Consider the following 19701-nt stretch of genomic DNA (forward strand, 5'->3'; position numbering starts at 1 on the left):
AAATGTAATAAAAAGTATAAAAAAACGAAACCGGCATTAACACGTTTCGGCCAATTGCAGCACAACCAGTGGCAATTAGCAGCTAAATGATGCCAGCGATCAACAACAGATCTCTTAACATTTTTTTGAGTTGATTGTGATTTTCGTGCATGCACAAACACGCGCGCTGTATTATTTGTTTGCCGCCGCCAGCAGCCAAAGAGCAGCCATAAAAAAAAAGAGCAAACTTAAGTTTAGAGAGCGACGCGCAGCGCTCTCTTAAAACGCTCAAAAGCTTGCTATGCTAAACATTTCGCTGCTGCTGTCGCTGTCGCTGCTGTTGCTGGCAGAGCGCAAAATGGCTGCCAGTGTGTGAAACAGAACGCGTTTGGAGCTCGAACGAAGCGCACGTGCTGTGCTGTGTGCAGGCGTTAGTGTAACAAAAAAATATAAAAAATAAAACAACAACAAGCGTAAGCAGCCCCTACACATAAAAAAAGTTATACAGCTGGGGCCAGGGCCCCAACAACAAGTGTGTGCGTATTAAGTTCGTGTGCGCTCTCTCTCTCGCTCTCACTCTCTACACTCGTGTGCCGAAATAATTCACCACAGTGCACGCTGCTGAGGGGCGAGCTAAGCAGTTTGGCTACACTTTAGTTAGATTTGGTGCGTCTTTGGCAGCGTGTTTAAATATTTGCGCATTGACAAGGCTCTTGACCAAAAGTCAGCTACTGTCATACGCGTGTGTGTGTGTGTGCCAGCTAAATGAAATGCAAAAGTAAACAAACAGCGCTGCGTAAACATAGCAGCAATTTTTGACAACTGTGAGAGCGTTTTATATACAAAAATATAAAAGCCAATTAAGTGAGCATAACCAACAACAACAAGTGCATTTAATAATTGTTGTTTATAACTGAAACGTGTTAAAAACAAAGCGCAAACCACAAACAGCATTAATATGCAATTATTATTTTTTATTAAACAGCATAACTAATTTCAGTTTTTATTTATTTGTCACTTTAAAAGACAAAGCGTCTTTAATAAAGCGCTAATTGCAAATGTCAAATATGCCATTTAATAATTAGTGCTGCTTTTTTTTTTTTAACGACACGCACAAACTCGATCGGCAATAATATTTTAATTTGCATAATTAGCATAATTATTTGTTTCATTCAAGTATCTGCAGCGCTGCCCCCATAACAAAAAGTCATTTAAAAATCAATAAATAAAAAAACAGCAAAAGTGAAATAACAAAAGCCAAAGAAATACACGTAACAAAGAAATTACGTACTAAATAGCAAAGAATCAAATGAAGCAACAACAACTACAAATTGTAAAGAGCCACAACTAAACAACAACTAAGCCAGTAAAAACAACAACAATAGTAGCAGCAGCAGCAGCAGCAGCAACAATGTCGGAGCACAGCGATAACAATGGTGACCAGCAAAGTCAAGGCCAAGGAGCAGAGGCCGAGGCCGCTGGTGAAAATAAAATGAAGTCGCGTCTACGCAAAGGAGCGCTGAAGAAGAAGAATGTATTCAATGTAAAGGATCATTGCTTTATAGCCAGATTCTTTAAGCAGCCCACATTCTGTTCGCATTGCAAGGATTTTATTTGGTAAGTGCGCTGACTTAAGTGCTAAGCTGTTGTTGTTATTGTTGTGTTAATTACTTATTAGCATTAAATATGCATTAATCAATATAAACCAAAGGCACTTGTGGGTCTACACAAATACAAATACAAAAAAAAATGCTGCACATAACTAAGCAGCGCAGCGAATGTTAATCGATAATTTGCATATTGCCGTAGGCAGCAAATTCTTTTGGCCAACACACAAGCCAAGCTAATGACATTGCACAACAACAACAGCAACAACAAATGCTAGTAGCTACTGTAATATATATTTTAGCTCAGCTAGCATGTAATACACGCTGCTTAATCCATGCCAGCCAAAAATTGAAATAGTAAACCAAAATTTGGACTCTTGACTTGTGGCTTAGTGTGTAGAAAACCAATCTCATGCGCATTAGGTTCGCCCTAGAGTGTGAACGCAATTTCATTTAGTGTTCGCCCTATAACAAAATATTTGCCCAACTCTATATATTTTTTTGGTATACTTTTTGCAGCGGCTATCAAATGGGATATGCATGGATGTAGGTATATTTTTGTATATAAATTAATCCATGGCATACACGAGTAGTAGCTCAAACATTTTCTTGTTAGTCGCTTATCAATTGCTGTCAAACTGTCAGGCAAACTCTTTGGCTGCAAGTTTTGCGCTCAAACTACAAATTGAACTACGTTTAATTTCCCTACTGTCTACGCATCAGTTGTGTGTCATAATTAATTTACATACTTTATGCGCAAACAGTAATTAATACACATTTAATATTTACAACGAGCGCTTAGCTGACAGACTTAATAATGCTGCTGACAGTTTAAAGCCTGCGCCGCTGCCAAAAGAAATGACATGGAAATTAATTGTCAAATTGCTGTGCTCAGTTACTTAAGTCTTGTGGGTGTTGGGCATTAATCAATGCTGTGTAGCTAATTGCGTGGCTAAAGCGTTTGTCTAACAAGATTTTGGTGGCAGTAATTAAATTAATTGCTGTTTGAAAATCAACACGCCAATCGATTTATGGCTGTAGCAAAGTCAAGCAAGCATGTTATAGATATAAAGTGTTTGTTGCAACATTAACAGCAACCGCAACAACAGCAGCAACAGCAACAACAACAACAACATGTTGTTGTCTTTTGTAGTTTCATTGTTGACGCCGCTTTTGGCCAACAGCTAATTAACAACTTCAGCTGCAGTTTTTCGCTTGACTCGGCTTTTAATTAATAGTGTGCGCATGTGTGTGCGTGTGTGTGTGTTGCACGTTGCTGCCGCCGAGTGTGAGGCACGTAGCATGCCACTTTGAAAACTGCGCAACTGTGTTTAAGGCAACTAATTTGCATACTCGCTACAGCGAGTGCCCAAAAAAAAAGCAAAAATAAACGTTGTTCAGTTATCTAACGTTAGTGTTGTGTGTGTGCTGTCACTAGCGTGTTGCTGCCCATATTTGTTAAAAGTATTAATTGATGTATGTATCAGATAAATAATTGAGTAGCCGTTCATATGCCATTTACTAATCAAATGAAATATGGAGCTTGTAATAAACAAACATTAACATCAATAATGATTAAGAGTGCTTAACATTTATTAATAGCGCCGTGGGCAGCATAAATTAACTACAGTAAATCAAGTTTATGTACTAAATGCGGCTTAAGTAACTAAACTAAAAGTTACTAAGCAGGCAATGGGAATGAATTAATGCTCATTTAATTGTCTAGCAATCAGCAAATGTTAATTACAAGTTTGCATATAAAAAATTAAGTTTTTTTGCATTTGTTTGTTATTGTTCTAATTAATACTTAATGGCAAATATTTCTGCTGCTCACTAAATCTTTTAATTTATTGTTCAACAATCAAAAATTTATAGCTAGTACTTTGTTTATACTAAAATATAAATATTTATAATCTATTCAAAACTCCTATGCAAATTTATTTGCTCTCAAGTTATAAAGTTTAATTTTCTGCAGCACTTTTATTTAATAGACACTTAATTAGCTTTAGTTGCACTGCTCCAGTGCTTAAAGTTTTTCTATTAAATTGTTAAATGCAACCTTGCTTAGCTGCTTTCCAACGCTCAATCTTAAAGTCTATTGCGTGCATTTTAACTTTTAAGCTTGCGTGTTAAATAAACCAAAGTTTGCCAGTTGCTTTTTTTTTATTATTATTATAATATGCTGCAGTTTCTAGCTCTCTTTTTGTTGTTTTTGGTTGGCGTGTGCTTAATTAAAAATTGCATAAAAGAAAAATATGCAAACCAAAAAAATAAAACTGGGTGAAAATGGCTTTTTCACTTCATTTGATGCGCATGCAAACAAACAAACAAAATAATAAAATAAAAATGATAAAATTCATGGCTGACAAATTGGCGTACAAGCGAAATATAATTAAACTAAAATTACAATGGCTAGCGGCTATTATCGCTAATTGCAGCAGAAAGCACAAAAGGATTGCAAACAAATGTGCGCAACAAAAATTCCCAGGATAATGGCAATTTACAAATAAACACAAATTCGTGATTAAGCTAATCGAAACGCTTGAAATTTAATTGAATTGAATATGTTAATTGTTGCATGCATAAATAATAAACAATGCAACTCACATAGAGTGAGCGAGTGTGTGTGTGTGTGAGTGTGTTTAAGCTTGCGTGCAGTGATTGCAAGTGGAGTTGAGTGGGGGTGAACTAAGCTGACCGCACACACACACACACATACGCGTGCAGCCGATAAGCGGCTTGTGGTCAAGGCATTTATGGCTTATGGAATATGCCTAATACGTATGCGAATATGTGCATGCGTTAAGCACACGTAAGCACACACACATACACACTCGTCGGGCCATGAAACGTAACGCTTAAGCTGAAAAGTAGGCAACGGAAAGCGAGCAAACACAGGCGCATGGCTATGGCTGAGCGCAAAAGTCATTGACAGCTTGACAGCAACCACAACACAACAAAAACAATATTAAATTAATTTTTGCATAGCAAATTTGCTGTATGAAAAATATATATATAAAGTTGTAAACTCTGAAATTTTTACATAAAAGCATATTTCATATTTTTGCGTGTGCGGGCATGAGCAACAAAAGGGCAAAGGTTAAAAAAGCAAAGAGCAGCATATTAAGAATATAAGAAATTAAAATAAAATTATTTTAAAAATAATTAAGAGTATTAAATATATTAGTTCTATTTTAAATGTATTTTTGCTCAAATTTATATAACAGCACTTGAAGAATTTAATATAAAAATATTTTATAAATAGCTGCAACTAGCTGAAGCATCTAAAGCTGTTAAATAAGTTAAGCTAAGCTTGCTTTTGAAGCTGAATTTTGTGCGCTCAATTTATAAATGATTACAATTGAAAATTAATTCGCGATAATTAAAAGCAATTGAAGCTTATTTTGTTGATTATTTTCAATTGAAATGAAAACGTAATTGAAAATTAATAGCTATGAGCTCAAGCTTTTGTTATTTAATTACTAAAATTTCTGCAGAAATTTCTTAGTTTGGCACCTTGACATTCAAAGCAGTAACAGGCGGGCGGCTTTACACATTATAATTATATTGATTGAATTAAATTGCAGGCCAGCTGGCTGACTGGCTGGCCTGCTGGCAGTCTTAGCAGAAATTAGCATATTGATTAATATTTGCCGTTTGTGCAAATTAAATATTTATGCTAATTGGAAGTACACACTAGCAACAATTAGAGCTTATTAACAGACAGACTATTGCATATTTGAACTAATTTTTCGTTTCCACTGCATTGCACAATCTATCCACAGGGGCTTTGGCAAACAAGGATTCCAGTGCCAAGGTATGTAAATGAGCTCAAGCTAATCTACAAACTACAGTTATCCAACTCTATATATATATATATGTACACTTGTATTGTTTGCAGTCTGTTCGTATGTGGTGCACAAGCGTTGCCATGAGTATGTCACCTTCATCTGCCCGGGCAAGGATAAGGGCATTGATTCCGTAAGTGCTCATATAACCAACAATTACTTTTAGCTTTAGCCTTAGCTGCGTATATAGCAAACTACAGCGTTATAGCCTTAGCATATCATGTGCAAGTTACGCGAGCATAAAAGAATATACATATATATTATTTTCTATAGCATGCGCCCTTGGCTGTGAATTTCATGTTTTGTTGCTACTGTCAAATTAAACTGTCATTTTGGATATCTTTTGGTTGCTGTGACCACGAGTAAGGTTTAGTTGCCCCAAAAAAAAAAAAAATGTCACAACAGCTCGCAAATTTATTTGTTATGCTTTTTTTTTGTGAAAAGTTTCAACTCTGATTTGCTGTCAGAATGTGCAACATTAAAATGAAGCTCAGCAGCTTTTAGCGTCAAAAGTTCTCACGTTGTCTTTATAAACTTTTCGCTCTCTGGCACATGATATGCTAAAACTAAAGCACAACAGTTAGCATAAGTTTGTAGTACACTAGCAACGCTTTTTGTTGTATTTTATTTATTTACTGTCATATGTGCCACTGTTAATTTTTATACATTAAAAATTGTACTTTGTATTTTTCATGTGCGCAAATCAAAAACAAAAAAAACGTAAACTGTCAAAAATATTTACTTTATATAATCGGGCACTACATTACCAAAAAAAACTTAAACTAAACAGGACTCACCAAAAACTCAGCACCATTTCGAACCATTCACATATGCAGGACCCACGTTCTGTGATCATTGTGGTTCGCTGCTGTATGGCATTTACCATCAGGGTCTCAAATGTTCAGGTAAAAGTAAACCCCCAGCCCAACTCTATGCTCAAGTATTCCTCAAGCTTTCCAACTACTTCTACTACGACTGTCTTTCGTGCTAAACCAACTAACAAATGTCTTAGCAGCAATGCTGTTAACATGCTACTGTTAACGCACTGTTAAGCGCTTTCAATGCCTAACTTTCAATTTCTCAACTCTAAACCCCTTTCCACCCCAGTTTGTGTGTGTGAGTGCGCTTAAAATTTAATATAAATTTTTGTTTGTCACATCAGCATGTAGCCAGCAATGCTGTTAACATGCCACTGTTAACGCACTGTTAGGCGCTTTCAATGCCTAACTGAACTTTCTACTCAACTTTAAACCCTTTCCCTCTACTTTGTGTATGTATGTGTGTGTGTGTGCGCTTAAAATTTAAAAACCATTTTTGTTTGTCACATCAGCATGTTGCCAGCAACAAAAGCTGAAAGGCCCGCAGGCCCAAAACTTAATTAATAAAAGTGCAAAAGTTTGTACATAATAAACGTTTATATTTTTTGTATATATAACCCACAAAACCAACTGTACATATATGTATATAGCAATGTCTGTGTGTGTGTGTGTATTGTATATAGTCCTAATTGTTTGTGCAAGAAAACCGCCCATTAAACCAAAAGCACATTTGCATATGTTAGTATGCAAAGTTGTATAAAAATTTATTGTAGCTGCCCATATAATTAAAGTATAATTGTTATTTGAACAGCAGCAGCAGCATCTGTTGAGAATTCGAACGTATATATAGTATATACATATAATGAGTAAAAAGTCATTTTGCATTTCACTCAAATATACGTAGTAATGGCAAAAAATATTCATTAATCGTTTATTGAATCATATGATTAATTGAAAACGCACGATTATTAATTGCAAGTAATCGAAGAAAAAAGAAAATAATTGATTAATCAAATGATTATTTCATTTGCTCCAAACTGCAATTTTAAATGTGAATATAGTGCAACTGTAACAAAAATAAACAAGTAACTAAATTGAAAAATATTTATATATTTTTTATTTATTCAATACTGAATTAAGGAACAGTATTTTAGAAGTAGTCAATCTGTTTCTTTTCTCGGTAGCCGTAGCACCCGCCTTAGAAAAAAGATGCTCCATACTGGGAAGCTATAACATACAGCTTAGGATATACCACGCGCATCTCGTCCCAGTCATTAACGACGTTGCGTTTTAGCTTCAATACAGGAGAATTTAAAAAATAGCTTAGCTCATCTTGAATTTGTGAATTTGTTATTACTAAACTTTCCGTGCCCGTTCTTTTAATTTTCGTTATGACGCGATTATTTTGTAGAATAATCGCTTAATGATTCAATTAATCGAAGCCCATTTTGTGATACAATGATCGTTAATTGAATGAATAATCGATTAATGTGTATCATATGATTAATCGTGCCATCACTATATATATGCAGATTTGTTATCTATATGCAGTCGAGATTGCAAATAGCAATGCACAAATGACTTTTGTAAAAAGGCGAAATTTTGTGCAAAAGTTGCTGAAATGCAAGTTAAAAAATATTACGCTAACAACAGCAACAGTCTCTGTTTTTTTTTTTGCAACTTTGCACGCCGCCCTCGTTGCTCAGTCGTCGCTGACTTAAGGTTGCAATATTCGCAGAGCTCTTAAGTGCTATTTGCTATTTTGTTAGACTGAGGCCAACAAGCAAGCAATGTGTGCTTGTCTTAGTATGTGTGTGTGTGTGTGTGTGAAAATCGATGCGTAATGTGAGTAATGCCATGGTGACTGCTTGGCTGGCACACTTTTGTTTAGTTCGTTTTGTTAATTAACGCGTGAGAAATGTGAAACACATGAAACTTTTTCCAGGAAGAAATATTTTAATTTATGCGTGTAAATATGTTGCAGCATAATTTTAACAACATTTACAAGCACGTGCCTGACTTGATAAGCAAAAAAACAAACAAACCAACACATAGACACACACGAGAGCACACGCAGTGTGTGGCGTGTGGCGTACATGGCGTATGCGTGTTGTAATACAAACCAAGTGCTTAAGTGTTGCCATTGTCATGTTGAATCGCATGTGATTGCACAGACAAAAATGTCTTGTCACATTTACGATTTGTTAGTGGTTCTTGTTGTTTTCTCTGACTGCAAATCAAGCACTAGATGTTACTGGCTTTATAAAGCAATCAATAGGCTTAGAGGAACAATTGAGCCAATGTGTGCTCTGCCTCGTTCACACTCTCTCTGAACTTGTGTGTGGGCAATCATTTGGCAATTTAATCAAATTGTATGCAGGTACAAATGCCAAATTTAGATGCCAGTGGGTCATTTGACTACGTTTAGTAGTCAAAAGTAATTTATAGTCTGCAAAGCTTTGATAAAAGTCAAGTCAACTATTTTATTTATGCAGTAGTCAATACTAAGCTCAGTCAGTATGAGCAGCATTGCATTTTAAAATATATATCTATGGGCAGAAGAATTTGTATAGATGCTAAACTAATTTATGAAGCTCGTATAGGCTGTAGTGCTGCTAAAAATCAAGTATACGCATAAAAAAACATTTAATTGTGCAGCAGTCAATACTAAACTCACTCAGTATGAGCAGCATTGCATTTTAAAATATATAAATTCTTGGTAAGAAGAATTTGTATATATGCTAAGCTAATTTATGAAGCTCGTATAGGCTGTAGTGCTGCTAAAAATCAAGTATACGCATTTAATTGTGCAGTAGTCAATACTAAACTCACTCAGTATGAACTTTATGCTATTTAAAAATATATAATAAAGTTTGTAGCGCTTTAAGTTATAGATTCATGTTTAAGCTATAGCTTACAGCTGAAATTGGCTGCCATAAATATTGCTTATCCGACCCATAGTGCAAGCATTATTGTTTTCTACACAGCTTCAATTTCTGCAGCTTACTAAGGCACGTGTAGGTGTTTGTATGTGTGTGTGTGTTAATTTGTGTGTTCATTTTAGCAGCAAACAGAAATTGAAAACGAAATTAGTTTGCAGCCAACTGTTTGATTTGCTTGATTAGCTTTGACTTTGGCTGGGCAAAGTCACTTCCTACTGCAAATACTCAGCGCCTAAATACATATGTATGTGTGTGTGTGTGTGAGGGTGTGTGTTTGGCTAGGCGTTATCATCAACTACGCTGTCATAATAAATGACATGGCAATTTATAAATGCAGCTAGGGCAAAGCGACTTGGCGCGTTGGTCACGTTATCGAGCATCAGTTGTTAATATTCTGGCAGTTATATTATACGACTATGTCGCATACGTTTTATATGCTTGTGTGTGTGTGTGTGTGTGTGTGAAATTACTCAAAATGTGCGCACAAAATGTAGTAGGAAATTCGGTATGGCTATAATGCCGGCGATATGTTGATAAAGCGTCAGGAGGCAGAGACAAAAAGCAAGCAGAGGTGTGGCCGACGACGACGACGACGACAGCAAATTTGTTAAGTGACAAACGCAAATGCTCGGAAAAATAGCACTTGAGATAAATTGTTGCAAATATTTTTAAATTTAGCGCGGCACGTGCGCCAAACCACCAACGAGCTAAAAATATGCGTTAGATAAATATTGTGAGTAAGACAATTGTTATGTTGTTTTTCATTTAATTTAGTAAGCAGGCGCTTAATGTAATCACTCTGGCTTTTAATGATGTTAGCATCTTCAAAGCCGCAGCGCACATGAGCTGAGTTCTACCTTTTCAGCTGTTGCGAGTTGTCTCTGGGGAACTATAATGTAAAATTTGTGTAGCATGCTTTTAGGAGTGCGTTAGCCCAAAAAGCTTTCAGCTTTAAGCGCTTACAAGCGCAGCGTAGAGAGCAAAGCGGGTTAAGGCAAGCTTAAGCTTTAAGAGAAGAGCTAACTAATGCTGTTAGCAGTTGGCAGTTGGCATACTGCTGCTAATTTAAAGCCACGCAACAAAATATGCAAATGTAGCTCACACTACACGTTTTAACACTTTCGGCACACACACAGACACACACACAAATATACAAAAAACAGCGCCAAAAAAAGTATAAAACGTGCTTCAACTTGCGTTGGCTCGCGGCAGCACTCGACACCACCTGTCGCTGAGCATGGGCAACTTCAAAAACACACACACACAGGTACATACAATTGTAAAAGCAACAGCAATTCGCAATTCAATTTCACCTTCAAACAAAACTTTTGCACACAACTGCAACGAATGCAAACACACACACACATGCACCAATACAAACACAAATAGAGATAGGCAGCAAGCCTTGAGCGCACACACTGTTTTATACTTTTTGCGTGTGTGTGCAACAAGGTCGAACTTTGGCCACAGCGCAGCTTCCTTATCAATCACATTGCAGTGTCTTTGGCTCCATTGGGCAGCAACTGTGAAGCTGTTGAGCCTTGCAGACAACAACTTGCTGCTTGCTGCTCATGCATGCGCATAATACTGCGGCTCATGTCCTTGCTCAGTTTAAGCAGTCGCCTTGGCATAAAATCGCAAAGAAAAAATGAAAAGACAAACACAACTCTTGTGTGTGTGTGTGTGTGACTTTGGCGCTGATGAGTTCAAGGCTTTGACATTGCAAGTTCAGCGCCTGCCACATGCCCTAAGGCTTAAGCCCATACACTTGCCTGCCACAGGGTATAACTTGGCTTGAACTTTACTTGCTGCCACTGTCAATAGCTTGTGTCTTTGTCTTTGTCTTGCCATAGCGTATATGTCTATTTATTTTTCTTTTTTGTGTGCTGCTTTCACTCAGAACGGATTAGGCAACAATTGTTTTGCCTGTGTGTGTGTGTTTTGTTTGGCATTTGTGGCTTGCAATTGAGACATATAAATGTGGCTTACTTCAAGCACTGTGGCAGCTATTCAAGCAAAAAGTTCCCAGCGGACTTTAGTTTGTGGTTTTGTACAGATTTATCAAAGCAGCATATTATTAAATTATAACAATTTCAGCTATTTCTAACTTCACTTTAACTGTTAGTTAGTTTTCTCATATTCCCAGCTCCAACTATACAAAATTCAATTCATGTCCCCATTTGCATACAGCCAAACGCAGCATACAATAGACAAGCCACCACATCCCACCCACCCACTTCATCAGCATAATCATTTTAGCTATTTGTATTTTTTTTGCCACATGTGAGCAGCAACAACTTGCAACTCAATTTTTTCATTTGTCATCTGCAGGCAAAAGTTGCAACTCAATTTTGTTAGTTGTCTATTTTTTTGTTGTTTGGTTTTCTCGGTTTTGTTTTTATGTTTACTGCTGTTTACTCGTTACTTGTTACTCGTTGCATTTGCATTTAGCGTTAGCAATTGTTTGTCTGCGCGTTTCTTGCGTAAAACCTGCGTTAATTTTCCATTAGCTCTCTCCAACTGTTCCAATTCTCAGGCACACCAGATGCCACACAAATGGCACAACGTTGCCTTCCTATCGCCGATGTTTTGCGATCATTGCGGCTCGCTCTTGCACGGCATCACGCACAAGGGTCTCAAGTGTCGAGGTAAAGTCCAATGACAACAACACAAGTCTCACTCAGTTGCGTTTGTGTGCTTAGACTCGGCGATTTAAATCAACAACAGCTGTATGTTTGTGTGTGTGTGTGTGTGACTGTGTATTTAATAGCGATGTGTGTGTGTGCGTGTCACGAATTATATATAATATTAAGCTAGCAACAGCTGTTAGCATAAATTGTTTATTAGTTATGTGCATTAATTTATTTATTATGAAGTAAACTATATATATATACTATATATTTATATAGAGTAATTATAGTGTATTTTTATGTGTATTTTCTTAGCATTTTTGTGCATTTGTTTATTTTTTAAATGAATTTCATGTCTAATTCAATTTTAATTAAAAGCGCTTAAAAGTATGCAATGAAAATTTTCTTTTCTTAGTATACAGCGCGTAATATAATTTTGTATATACAATAAATGTAAAATAAATGTTTATGCCCACGTGACACGCCCACAGCACTATGTACGCCTCTTTAGCATAAGTTGACGCTGCTGCGCTAGCCTGTTGAGTTCTCTCTCTCTCTCTCGCTTATTGTGAATTGTTGCAATTTACAATTAGCAGCGCTTTGTTGCGACTCAAGTGTGCGCTTGTCTATGCAGCGCGCTGTCTATATGTATGTGTGTGTGTTTATTTGTTGTACTTGAGTTGTTGTTATTGTCACCATTTGGCTTGTTGTCTTGTTGACAATGTTACATCAATGCCCACAAGGCTTATTTGCTTGCAAATTTAGAATTGTTGTTAAATAATTTTGCAGCTGCATGTTAAGCTGCAAGTAAATGTTATATGTTAATATAGTATGTAATTAAATTGTTAGTACTCTTAAAATGTTGCTTAAGTTGTGCAATTTTCCAACTCATTCGCGCTTTAAGAGCGCACGAATCAATATGGGCAAACAAATAATTTACTTACGGCTCATTGCGCTGGTCGAGCAAACAGCAACCACAGCAACAGCAGCAACAGCAGCAACAATGCTACGACTAATAATAGGGACAACAGCTAAGCACACAACACACACCACACCACACACACATGAGCAGAGACAACAAACGGGGCAAAGCAAATATGAATCAAGCGTCAGCGGCAAACAGTCGAATGGAAATGAAAATGTAAGCAACAGCAGCAGCAACAACAATGCATGTGGTCTGGCAACGGATGTCGCCATTTTTGCCTATACAAACACATGCATAACACACGCTATGTGTGTGTGTGTGTGTGTGTGCGTGTTTGTTTGTTTGCGGTTCAATAATGCTTGTAATGCTATTGCTATTATGTTTAGAAATTTCGTTGTTACAGTTTACAATTTTTTTACACATAATTACGCGCATGTGTGTGTGTGTGTGTGTGAGTTCAATTACATGGTACTTAGCAGCTTAGCAGCGCACAGTGATTGCGCATAAATTTCATTTATATTTGTCTAGCATTTCGTTTTATTTGAAAGTAGACTAAGTAGCTGACAATAGATATGCCAAGCAAATGACATAAGCTGTATTGATTTGAGTGCTGCTGCTATGTTTATGTTTAGTTTAGGGCCTAAGCTGCGTTACAATGCAGAGCAGACTTTAAAGCTGCTTAGCTCAAATATGTAAACTCTATTACATAAGCCTTGGGTATATAAATAAATAATTTAACGCAAAAAGCAGCAGCGCACTAAACTAGGCCATATTATGCACAGTCACACACACACACACACACATAGAGATACAAATATGTGGCATGCCAAGGGAAACCCTTTTTTAACTATAGTTATGTTGCTGCTGCTGTGGTTGCTGCTGTTGCTGTTGCTGTTGCTTACATTTTCATTAAACACAAGCTGACCAGCAACGCCCCAACGCCTGCCTACACGCGCGTGTGTGTGTGTGTGTAAAAATGATTACTTTTTGCCAAAAGCAGCAAAAGCAACAAGCGAAAGTTTTTATACGTATACGCCGCATATGACGGCTGCAAGCCAAAATGACCAAGGCAATTTTACACATGAATTAAAGCAACAACAAAAGGCCGCCCACATTGAGATATATATATATATATAAAGCGCGTGCGTGCAGCCAATCATATGCTGCTGACAATGCTGACGTTAATCAAGCGCAGCCTGTTGCAATTACAATTGTTGTTAACATAAATTCAACTCAGTTTGCCATACATTGCATTAACTTTAGTTAAGCTTAACTAACATTGCATGCAGCATGTATTAAAAAAAACTGGCAATGCAATTTGTTAACTGCAAATCTCTAGCTCTTAAATCAGGCACAAATAGCATGTGTGTGTGCCTGTGTGTGTGTAAACTCATTTAGTATTGACAGCATAGCGCTGACAAAATGAATTACAATTTCATTTGCAATAATTTCCAATTGAACGCTTTCGTACGCTACACTATACATATATGCTATATATGTATATGCTATATATGCTATATATGCTATATATATATAGCATATATGTCGTATACACACATGTCAGTTTTATATAGACGGTCCCCCCTGTCGTTGCATGCAACAGTTTAGTGGCCGTGCTGCGTTTTATTTCCGTTTGTCAAATTGATTGCAGTCGACGTAACAAATTGGCGTTGATTTCTATATGTGTGTCTGTTCGTGTGTGTGTGTGTGACGCGTGTGGCTTGTGTACTTTTTTCTTATATGATTGCCGCGCTGATTGATAAGCAAAAGTCCTTGAAGCAAGCCTAGGCAATGGGGTAAGTACTACTTGATAGTTTCATATATCACAGATAAAACAAAACTTAGTTAATATGCGTGCAATGTCGCGTGTGCGTTTTATTGTATGTGTGTGTGTGTGTGTGTGTCCTTCAAACTCTATCCAACTATCTCTAACTCCCAACTAACCAATCTGCTCATCAATTTCAATAAGCCCGTACCGAAGAGTGTTCTAATAAGCAACTTATGTTTTTATTTGTGCGCCTACGTGACCTTTAAACTACTTTTAGCATGTGACATGAACGTTCATGCACGCTGCAAGGAGAACGTGCCCAGCCTTTGCGGCTGCGATCATACAGAGCGACGTGGCCGCATCTATTTGGAGATAAACGTCAAGGAGAATCTGCTTACCGTGCAGAGTAAGTAACAATAACTGCCCCTACAATAAACAACAGCCCAGCAACGACTCTAAGGCGCTTAAGTTTTAACCAATTACGCCAAGTCGCTAGAACTTTTGCCTACTCGCAACAAACAAAGTAAGAAATGTGCATAAAAAATATAAAAATTTATGCCACGCAGTGGCGAAAAGTTTCTGCCGCTACAAGGCGCTTAAATTGTTGTCGTTGTTTTATTTTTTAAGTCCTTGTTGCAACAAAGAGTTTTTATTGCTGCAAACTACAGCAACGTATTTTAAATTTAGCATTTTTTTTTTCAAATTTAAACTTAAACCTTGAGTCGCAAGCAGCACCTCAAGCAGTTTACAAAATTAATTTCGTATGCATTCAAGGCTCAGCCGCAGTTTGCTGGGCAGCTTTTCGCCACCTATTTAAAATTCAAGTAACGCTCATACCCTTGGCAAATTGCTTATGATTTGCATTAATTCATTATGCCTGCCCCACAGGCTCTCGCAGCCACATAATGAATATAAAAATGCAGTGCAGCTAAACAAAAGCTGCTGCCAAGCTAACAATGCCAGGGCTACATATACATATATATATATAATGTCTGCTCAGCCAGGCGTATGCGTAATTTTTAACACAAATTTGTTGCTTGGCAGTCAAAGAGGGGCGCAATTTGATACCCATGGACCCGAATGGCTTGAGCGATCCTTATGTCAAGGTCAAGCTCATACCAGACGACAAGGATCAGAGCAAGAAGAAGACGCGCACCATTAAGGCGTGCCTCAATCCAGTTTGGAATGAAACGCTCAGCTAGTAAGTCAAGTGAATCAGTTGTTCGATTAATATAATTTAATGCCATTTGTGCTGCAGCGATTTGAAGCCTGAGGACAAGGATCGCCGCATATTGATTGAGGTCTGGGACTGGGATCGCACTTCACGCAATGACTTCATGGGCGCTCTATCCTTTGGCATTTCGGAGATTATCAAGAATCCCACCAACGGTTGGTTCAAGCTGCTCACACAGGACGAGGGCGAGTACTACAATGTGCCCTGTGCGGATGATCAACAGGACTTGCTCAAGCTAAAGCAGAAGCCATCGCAAAAGAAGCAAACGGTCATGCGCTGCGACACCAACCAGCACTCGCAGTCCAAAAAGGACATGATCAGAGCTACGGATTTCAACTTTATCAAAGTGCTGGGCAAGGGCTCATTCGGCAAGGTGAGTAGCAATATTAATTCTTATTTTAATATTTTTATATTTATTGTGTCGACAGCACAGACGTATAGACATTGAGTATTAAACATATTTATTTAAATTCATTAAAATTCAGTTAAATTCAATTCAAATTCAATACAATGAAAAAAAGATTTATTAAAGCTTTTATATTGGAAAGTTTTGAGTGTTTAATCTTTTTTATTAGTAATTAACACAAGTAAACAGTCAGATCTTAAAATCAATTCAGGGAATTTAAGCAATGCAAAAATGTTGAGTCTGTTTTAATTTGAAATATTTAGCTTACTTCATTTTAAATAATTACTTTTACCATTGATTGTGCATTATCTAATTTATATCAATCGACAGCACAGACTTTGAGTATTAAACGCTTTATTTATTTATTATGAACAGTTGGCATTAAATTAAGTTAAATTCATTAAAATGAGTATTTAAATTAAATTCAATTCAAAGGAATACGATTATTAAAGCTTTTATATTGGAAGTGTTGAGTGTTTAATATTCTTTATTAATAATTAACATCAGTTTAGATCTAAAAAGGAATTTTAGATTTTTAGCAATGCAAATTTGAATCTGTTTTAATTTGATATGTTAAGCTTACTTAATTTTAAATAATTACTTTTGATTATGTAATTTATATAAATTTTGTATAAAATCGCATATTATTTACTTTGACGCAGGTGCTGCTGGCTGAGCGCAAAGGCAGCGAGGAGCTGTATGCAATTAAGATACTCAAGAAGGATGTGATTATACAGGACGATGATGTCGAATGCACTATGATTGAGAAGCGTGTGCTGGCGCTGGGCGAGAAGCCGCCGTTTCTTGTCCAGCTGCACTCATGTTTTCAGACAATGGTGCGTATGCGTAATCAACATAAACTTTACTTTATAACTCTTGTGCACGCAGGATCGTTTATTCTTTGTTATGGAGTATGTCAACGGCGGCGATTTAATGTTTCAAATACAACAATTTGGCAAATTCAAAGAGCCCGTTGCTGTGTAAGTTGCTGCGAAGCGAAGGCGCGCGATTTTATTTCAATTTTGTTGCTCTTGCAGTTTCTATGCTGCAGAAATTGCTGCCGGTTTGTTCTTTTTACACAACAAGGGCATACTCTATCGCGACTTGAAGCTGGATAATGTGCTCCTGGATGCCGATGGGCATGTCAAAATTGCTGACTTTGGTATGTGCAAAGAGAACATTGTGGGCGACAAGACAACCAAAACATTCTGCGGCACACCGGACTATATAGCGCCCGAGGTAAGCGAGAGCGCAGCATATATATGTTATATATATTATATACATATTTGCATATGCGCAGATTATACTGTATCAGCCTTATGGCAAGTCTGTGGACTGGTGGGCTTATGGTGTGCTGCTCTATGAGATGCTTGTGGGTCAGCCGCCCTTCGATGGCGAGGATGAGGAGGAGCTGTTTGCTGCCATAACCGATCATAATGTCTCCTATCCCAAGAGTCTCAGCAAGGAGGCCAAAGAAGCATGCAAGGGCGTAAGTTTTGCCAAGCAATTTGTTTAAGCTTTTGCTATATTTTTTGCTTTCTGCAGTTCTTGACTAAGCAGCCGAGCAAGCGTTTGGGCTGTGGCGGCTCTGGTGAGGAGGATGTGCGTTTGCATCCATTTTTCCGTCGCATTGATTGGGAGAAAATTGAAAATCGCGAAGTGCAGCCGCCGTTCAAGCCAAAAATTGTAAGCGCCAGCATTTTCTTTTAGACGCTTTATAGCCTTTGTAGCTGCTTTTCTTTTTATTTGCTACAGAAACATCGCAAGGATGTGTCGAACTTCGATAAGCAATTCACATCAGAGAAAACAGACTTGACGCCCACGGATAAAGTATTTATGATGAATCTGGATCAATCGGAATTTGTTGGCTTCTCCTACGTAAACCCCGAATATGTTGTCAGCCCATAAGCAGCAACTGTCTCTCTCTCCCCCTCTTAAGCCCCAGCGAGTTGTGTGTCTCATCATCAGTTGATATTGAAATGTAATGAAAGACATTTTGTTATTTGTGCTATTTACTGTTACTCATGCTTAGGTTTTAAGTTTCTTATTTATTGCCTTTTGTTAAGTTTTAATTAATTTTAAACAACTCGAAGCCAAAAAAATGCAATAAATACCATTTGTTATTTAATTAATTGCGCTGCGCCTCACTTTCGTCTAAACAATTTTCAAGTTTTCCATTTTAAAATTAAACAAATTTTGTGCTAAAAATTAAAATATCAAAAGCTAAAGTTAATCAATCAATTATCAAGCAATTAACATACAAAATATTAGTAGCTTACACACACACACACACACACACAGAGACACTTGCACTAATTAGTTGTGCATATTGTGGCGCTGGAATGTTGGCCCCCGCATTAAAAAGTGTTAACAATATGGCAACTATATAAGCAACAACAACAACAGTTTACACACACAAAAAGTCGCGGCACTTTTTCATTAAAAAGTTTTTAGCAAATTTTTCTCTTGCGCATATTCATTTAATTTTTGGTAACTTTATTAATATATTATATATGTGTGTATACTAACAAAATATATATAAATCAAAAATTGGAACCTTTTTTTAAAAATTATTAAATTTCATTTTAGCATAAAGTACCGTTTCAACGGCACATAGAGTCTCAATGTACCATAATAAATAATTATGAAAAGCATATAAACAAATTGCCTAGCAATAAGTTAAAGCTAACTAACTAAGCGTAAATTAACAAGAACAGATCTATACTTAGTGTATGTTTAAAAGTCGTTGCTCTTAGCTTTCCAAGAACACGTATTGTCTTTGGGTTGAAACTTTAGTACCTAAAACTAAATTTAGCTACAACTTAACTTTATATATGAGAAAAGACAATCTACTCTAAGCTAAACACACTCACATATGCAAACGATATACATATGTACTGTAATATCAAATGAGAAACTAAATACTATAATTTCCTTAATAAAATATTTTGTGTAGCGCCAAACTAAGCTAAGCTTTTGTGCCTCTCGTTAGCTATCAACTAAGTGAACTCTTAAATACTAAAAATCTCAACCAAGTTGTCAGACACATGCCAGAGCTTGCATATTAACATAACATAAAATATATATACTATATATAGCAATTGTTTAAACCAAATGTAGCAACAAGTTTGTCAAAAAGAAAATTTCAAAAGTAAAGTAGCCAAGCTATGTGCTAAACATTTAGGGCACAAGTATAAATGAAAAGTAGTTTGCAATTGAAATTAAAAAATGTATAACTCCGAACTTGAAGCATTTAATTTTACTAAAGAACAACAACAATATAAGTATTAAACACATACTATAATATATGAAGAGTACCACTTAAAGTTCAAGTTCAACAGTTTGTACTCTACAACAACAACAACTTTGCTCGTATGCATAATAATAATATTACTAATATAATACTTATATTGTGTGCTTAGTACGAACTTAAGAGCATTACTTTAACAAGAAGCATACACAGAGTAAAAAATTTCCAAGTCTGTTTAAATATTGCAAATATTTATGCATTAGATAATTAATTTTACTATTTATCTAAACATAT

General features: G+C 36.6%; 1 protein-coding gene across 6 annotated transcripts; it reads left to right on the forward strand.

The window, feature by feature from the left end:
* The first annotated feature begins 646 nt into the window (after positions 1-646).
* On the forward strand, positions 647-18251 carry LOC108596653 (protein kinase C, brain isozyme). Of its 6 annotated transcripts, none has more exons than XM_017982636.2 (15): positions 647-843; positions 1157-1596; positions 2106-2132; positions 5372-5403; positions 5488-5567; positions 11731-11842; positions 14795-14923; positions 15562-15718; positions 15776-16124; positions 16820-16993; positions 17046-17137; positions 17195-17396; positions 17458-17646; positions 17703-17843; positions 17913-18251. In XM_017982636.2, the coding sequence occupies exons 2-15, from the start codon at positions 1391-1393 to the stop codon at positions 18063-18065; spliced, it is 2043 nt and encodes a 680-aa protein (XP_017838125.1). In that variant the 5' UTR covers positions 647-843; positions 1157-1390; the 3' UTR covers positions 18066-18251. The 6 variants fall into 6 exon arrangements, with proteins under 6 accessions (XP_017838125.1, XP_017838127.1, XP_017838123.1 ...); XM_017982634.2 differs by lacking the exon at positions 11731-11842 and adding an exon at positions 6225-6339 and having other exon boundaries at positions 648-843; positions 17913-18250; XM_017982635.2 differs by lacking the exon at positions 11731-11842 and adding an exon at positions 6225-6339 and having other exon boundaries at positions 648-757; positions 17913-18250.
* The last annotated feature ends 1450 nt before the right edge of the window (positions 18252-19701 follow it).

Source organism: Drosophila busckii, chromosome 2R, assembly GCF_011750605.1.
Source record: "Drosophila busckii strain San Diego stock center, stock number 13000-0081.31 chromosome 2R, ASM1175060v1, whole genome shotgun sequence".
Taxonomy (NCBI): Eukaryota; Metazoa; Arthropoda; class Insecta; order Diptera; family Drosophilidae; genus Drosophila; species Drosophila busckii.